Genomic DNA, 6,785 nt, shown 5'->3' with positions numbered 1-6,785 from the left:
CCACTGTCCCGGAGCTTCCGTATGAGGATGTTGTGGGAGACAGTGTCAAAAGCCTTGCTGAAGTCAAGGTAGACAACATCCACGGCTCTCCCCTCGTCCAGCCAGCCTGTCACCCCATCATAGAAGGCTATGAGGTTTGTCAGACATGACTTCCCCTTGGTGAATCCATGCTGCCTGCTCCTCAACAGCTTCTTCTCCTCCATATGCCTGGAGATTCTCTCTAGGATGAACCGCTCCATCACCTTTCCAGGGACGGAGGTGAGGCTGACCGGCCTGTAATTGCCCGGCTCCTCCCTCTTGCCCTTTTTGAAGRCTGGAGTGACGTTGGCTCTCTTCCAGTCCTCGGGCACCTCCCCTGCTCTCCAGGACCTCTCAGAGATGATGGASAGMGGCTGAGCRATAACCTCGGCCAGTTCCCTCAGCACTCTTGGGTGCATCCCATCTAAATCCCATCCAACACTAAATTTGATTAAAGCTGATTCCTTCCAAGTTTATTTATTTATTGAGCAGATGAATTTTAAATGACAAAAATAAGAACATGGATACTATCATCTCAGAGCCTTCAATACTATTGTAAAGAAGAACTATTCAAGAGCTGCATAAGGTAAACTAATGCTCAAGTAAAAGAGAAAAGTCAAAATAAGTCATTATGGAACTTCACATGTTCCCTTTTCATACAAACCAAAGCGAGGGTGACCGCTGCGGGTTTGAGGTCGTGTCTGATGGCAGGCAGGATGTGCATCCTTCTCTGACGCACAGCTCGGAGCGGTGCAGACTTGAGTAAAACCTTGATATCCAACTCCCAAATTATTACGTCTACACTCGCTAATTTGGACGAAACAACCTCCTCTAGATAGAAACATCCCAAATCTTAGTACAGCTACATTAAGTTAGTGCATGAAAATATTTACCCACAATACAAGCTTTAGCGAAGTTGTAACATCAGAAATAACATCCCTTTTACCACATGTAAGCACACAGTTTTTGTACATGCYGAGTGTGCTGAAACATAAAAGAAAACCACCACAAGAAAGGAAAAYTGGAATGTTTAAACGCAATGTTTTCACTCAGGACTGATACTTAGCAAAGGCAAGACAGGAGACATTGGGAGAGGTGCTCCATAGCACTGGGATTCTTCTGCCCTACAAGACCTTGGCTGTTCAGGCTGTAACTCACAGCATCTGTGCTGTCCCGCTCACTAGCATCTTCTGAAGGGACCTTCAAGGAGCAGAACAACAAGGGGATAACCTGGCCAGATTGTGTTTCTTAGACTAAACAGCTTTACATATCATTATGAGCAGAAAACAAAGGATTACCTGGGGATATTATATAGAAGAAGTCTTTAAACTCGTCCATCCAGACCTCGGCGAGCCTGCGGTTGTTCTTGTTGATGACGTGGCCCGTGCCGCCGGGGAAGGTGTACGGCGTCGCCTTGCGGAACACGTGGCCCACGTGCGAGCACGTCACGATCTCGAGGGAGCCGCCGCACTGCCAAACCTGAAACGGGAGCGCGCCGGGAAGCGTGAGCGAGGCACACGCGACACGCGCACAGGCAGCAGCGGGAAGGACTCTGTCTCGCTGCAAATTAGCTGGTGTCTCCCGAGTTATTTCCCCGGGGCAAAAGCCAATGGGGAACGCAAAGCAAAAGTTTCAGGCAAACAGTAAACAGCTGGTAATAAAAGTGCATGGGCTTTAATTACAGTATGAAAGCTTATGGAATCACGGACACCATTATGGAATGGTGTACTTGGCTATATGGCCTTACAACATAAACATGCCCAATTTTAGAAAGTTGTAATCCTGTAACAGATCGTTACAAGTGATACTTATGCTGCCCATGCATTTGAAATTTTGAGCAATTCCTAATATTTAAAAAATAGAGATGTGCATTTACTTTTTTTTTTCCTCTTTTTTTTTTTTTTTTTTTTAATCAGTAGCATGTTTGGGGCCATTCTGAGCAAGGTGCCACAGACCTGAGTTAATATTAGAGACAGAAACATATGCAGAGGAAGCAGCACAGAAACTTCGAACATCACAGAGCTACAGAAGCGAAATGCAAATGCAGGATCTCTGCTCGCTGGCTCACACGCCAGGTGAGTAGCATGGGCTACTACAAAAACAAGTTTTACGTAAAGAGGAGAATTTGAAGAACTTTTCCCAGGTGCAAATTCTCCCTTAGCACTACCGGAGCCAAAATCTACGCTCCAAGTAAGCCCAGTGCCTTCAGTATAACTGTGTTAGTATAAGCAATCACATAATCCCAAATTTTAACACCCTGTTGTTTAATGAAGCAACAGTGAGGTTTTCCTGCTAGATCACTGCAGTCTTGGCAGCACACAGAGCATCCCGCACTGCACGCTGCATGGTGCCTACATCCTCCTTTCCAGGACCACCTCTAGAAATGCCAGTGAGGGCAGATAACTCCCTTGCTCCCAGCGATCAACACCAAACGTTATTAATTTTAAGTGTTTAAGTGTCTAGGCATCCCTCTGTTCAGCCCACGCGGCACCAGCTGCTGGAGACACCAGTGGAGAGGCCCCGGATGCTGCAGTGGCTCCTGCAGCGCCGATGAAGACAATGCAACGACCAGTGATGACCAGCTGCAAAGGCGGCTGGGCCTTCACCTGCGCTACGGGCACGAGCCAGGGCTCCCAGGAGACACCTCCAGGGCTCTGCTGTTCGGCCGGATAATGCCTGGCTTTGGGATTCATTTGGGATTCATTCTTTGAGATTCGTTCTTCCAACTCCCTGTTTAGGTTCATGCCACCCTTTGCCCTGGTCCTCCTTCTGCATGGGCAGGACTAGCATACACAGCACATCAGCCTRAGAACAAACACGGCAGAGGAACCGGTACCGTAAACCTGAGAGCTGTGGCACTGCTTTAAGCAGACCTCCTTGCAACACACGTAGCAGTTGCCATAGAAACTTAATGCACATTTTATTTAATTAGGGATAAACCCTTTTATATAATTTCATTAGCATGCTAGGTGACGTGCTCTGTGGGGATAAACAAAGCCAGCATCAAAATATCCCTGTGCTTAAGAGCCTGTGCTGTGCACKTCAGCAGCACTCGGCGGTCCAGGGGAAACTTGGCCCTGGTGCTCGCCAAGGAGCGCACGTTTGTCCTGGAACGGGGACACGCAGGAGAACTGGGGCACAGGCACCCGGCCCCGCTTCCCCAGCCGCCCCCACGCGCAGGAAATTCCTCCCGCTGAAGCTTATTTTTAAATGCACGCCCCTCGGCACCTTTCTGAGGCACAATTCTGTCTGCCCTTGGGACCATCTGCTGCTACGCTCGCCACGGGAACGCCGATGAACTGTGCTGCTTCCTCTGAGCATTAACAGGAATCCCTTTYGAATGCTCACTGCTAAAGCATCTATTTTCAGGAGTTCATATAGCTGTGAACGATTACTGAATTTGTTCACGATGCAGACAGGCTGTAACACAGTCATACATTTGCTGACTGTTCGCTGCAAGTACACTCAATACTCAATTTGTCCCTGATACTTCAATATGAAATGGGCATCACAGGAAACGTATCTCAGTCTCTCAATCCAGACATTCAACATTCATCAGTAGCTTTTCCTGACCCTGTGGCTGCTCCTGGTAAGTCACAAAGGCAACAGAAACCGCTATGAAACTTCATTCCAGTCTTTTCTCCTTTYAGCATTCATGGCATTTTTTTACTCCAGCAAAATTTCTTTGGAAAGAAATTGCTCGATCTTTTCAAGGAATTACATATCCCATCTTTTCTCTGACGTGCCTGGATATTTTAAACACAGCAGTGACTTGATGAATCCCTGCTCCATGGAGTGCTCCCAGCTAGCTGGTTACCTCTCCCTGGAGCACCAGGGCGCCCCGCTCCACGAGCCCCCGAGGAGGGAGGGCAGGGCTGGGGGCTCGGCCCCACACACAGCAGCACCCTGGGCTGTGGGTCCTGCCGCCAAAGCCATGGGGGCCCCTGCACCCCTCCCCGCCACAGACCTCCCCAAGCTGCCAGCTCTAATTCACGCGCTGGATTAGTCATGAAGAAGTTACTGTCACGTGATAAGTATGGGCATTGACGGTATATTCCCTGCTGTTCATCCCTTCTCCTCCTACCTAAATGCACTCGCAAAAATCAGGTATTTTAAAAATCACCGTATTAAATCAAGCAATCAAAGCTCTGCTAGTTTCCAGCTGGGGGCAACCCCCCCATCCTGGCAGTTCCCGRCCCCTCCTCTGGCCCGGGGAGCCAGGCAATGCAAGCCTTGAAACCCAGGCCCTCCTGCCCCGCAGACACGTCCAGCTCCTGCCCTACACCGTGTCCCCACCACTCGTTCCCTGCTCTGCTGCTCCATCATCCCACGAGCGCTGCTCAAATCCCCCAACTTATTCAGATGCTTCAAACCCTTCTCTACACTGATGAGATYTTCCATCTCAGCAGCTTCTAGCTGCTTAGTCCCCATCTTTTGTGAACGGGCACTCAGKGACAAAACCAAACTGTAGAGCCGACAGCCACCTGCCTCCTCCAGCACGAGCCATGTTCCTCCCACCCAGCCCATACCAACCTCCAGCATCTCCTGATTCTGGAGACAATTCCCAGCGCGTCCCTCACCGAGACGTCCCGGTGACAAACAGCATCAGTAGCTCTGCCACGTTTCCCCGCTCTGGGAAACGAGCTCTCCAATCCAGCCATTTCATTCTTTACCTTCTGCAAGCCCATGCCAGAATATAACCCATTTTCTATTTATCCTTCTGCTTACAAATACTAATCCCTTCAAAACTCATGCCAAGACACTGCACCACAAAACTTACTCCTTTTTAAGTGCAGACATTAATCACACCCTACCAGAAATGCCCCCTGCTCCAGGGCTCTGCCTACCCGCTGGGTGCAATCGTGCCCTTGCCATCATTTCTGAACACTAAGCCACAGCCAGTCCCTGCAAACCTGTCGGCTGGCAATCCCTGCAGTGAGGGACGTGCCGGGGTGCAGCCCTCGGCATCGCTCCAGATGGGTCCTACACCCGGCTCCCCCTTCTTGCCTCCTTCTGACCCATCTAAAAGGCACCCTACAACCTGACCCCGCTCTGGCCCACACTTTCTGTTCCTGGGTTCAGCAGCACCACCGCCCGCCCTGCTTGGGCTGCGCTGCATCCCGCATCCCTGGACGCTGCATCCCGCATCCCTGGACGCTGCATCCCGCATCCCTGGACGCTGCATCCCGCATCCCTGGACGCTGCATCCTGCATCCCTGGACGCTGCATCCTGCATCCCTGGACGCTGCATCCCGCATCCCTGGACGCTGCATCCCCAGCAGTTACCATGGACACCTGGAGCCGTTTGGCAAGGACACTTCTGCCTCATTGCCTTGTTCTTGGGGGTGAATTGCCACGCAAGCTCCTTCCAGGGCAGAGAAAAGCAAAGCCAAACTCAAACAAAATACACTACCTTCTGAAATCTTAGGTCAAAACAAAACTAAAAATTTAGGTTGAAGAGAAACAATTGCTTTTGCTGTTTGTATTATATGTTAATGATTTTATATATTTCATTTTAGAAAATAAATATCCCTTTACATAGAAGCTTTTTTTCTTCCCAGTGTGCATACTGGTGGTGCTGCTGGATTAAACRGCTCTCACATGCAACAAGCACAGGCTCAGGCTGCAGCCGAATCCCCAAGGATCCCTGCAGTCACTAAGCTACACGAGTTGCACTTCTTTACTGTTATCCAGTAATGCCCAAGTAATATTTAGGTAAAAAAAGCCCTGAAAACTCCAGCACAAAAGATCTCTATAATGAAATTGTGAAGTGTTCTATCTTGAATAATTTCCTCTACAAAAATTTTTACACATAAAAATACTCAGCCCGAAGAAAGGGGAAAATGTATGCCTTAATTTGAAGCATACCAACCTATTCTAAATACATTTCCCAAGCGAACTGTGCTCTCAAATTTAATCAATACAGCCAAACAYCTGAAGAGTACTGAAAAACAGAGGTACGTTTTCAATCCGGGCATTTGGCAGGTGACTAGAGATTTATACAGCCAGAATCTGCTCAGAAACACCCAGAATCATTTTCAACGTTACAACACGGTTCTGAAAATGAATCCTGTGTGCGTGCAACCTTGCCGGCCTTGTTCAGCCTTACTCTGGGTTACAGCCATGCCCAAACTTACCAGCGCRGCTCCTTCTAGACATGTAAATCAATGCTCACGCTAGAAATGTTTCCTCAGGCATTTTTAAATGCTCTATTATACCTACAATTTTGCAGCTGAAAATTGAGACAATACATAACGTCAAGCTAAAAATTTGATATTARGAATCTAAATATCCTCCGTGTGCGTGGGAAGGCTTCATGCATGCTATTGTGCATGGCAGCAGTGAGCACGGAGGGCGGCGAGGGCTGCTGCACTCGGGCTCTGCCTYGTCTCCGTGCAGCGAGAGCCCGTCCTGCTGCCCAGCACGGAGCCGGCAGAACCTGCACGTCCTTCACACGGCCTGGGGGTTTCCTGAGGACACAACACTGCATTACGCTGCATAAATGAATTAAGCATTAAGCATTGCCCGTTATTTGTTAACTCAATTTTTCAACAGTCAAAACAAATTTAAAGGACTCTAAAAGACAGATCAGTACCCTACCCTAACTAGGGAGGGTAGAGGGACACAGGGACACCCTCGTCTGCACTCCCAGCATGAGCTGGACAGGGACTGAACAGCCTCAGACTCCTGTCAGAGGCTGTGCCAGGTTTCTGCAGCCTCATTTCAGCCGTTCTCCTACAGAACAAATTTTCTTTCTGATTGACAGA

General features: G+C 49.0%; 1 protein-coding gene across 1 annotated transcript in view; it reads right to left on the bottom strand.

Moving 5' to 3' along the window:
* Window positions 1-6,785, bottom strand: part of GALNT13 (polypeptide N-acetylgalactosaminyltransferase 13) — a 70,888-nt gene that overhangs the window by 21,928 nt on the left and 42,175 nt on the right. The window contains exon 8 of the mRNA XM_026038162.1: window positions 1,317-1,497. Coding sequence (XP_025893947.1) covers window positions 1,317-1,497 — 181 coding nt within the window. The remainder of the gene's footprint in view (window positions 1-1,316; window positions 1,498-6,785) is intronic.

Source organism: Nothoprocta perdicaria, unplaced genomic scaffold, assembly GCF_003342845.1.
Source record: "Nothoprocta perdicaria isolate Ctin4 unplaced genomic scaffold, notPer1 scaffold_203, whole genome shotgun sequence".
Classification (NCBI taxonomy): Eukaryota; Metazoa; Chordata; class Aves; order Tinamiformes; family Tinamidae; genus Nothoprocta; species Nothoprocta perdicaria.
The sequence above is the reverse complement of the archived record's forward strand: the minus strand, read 5'-3'. Positions and strand labels throughout refer to the sequence as shown.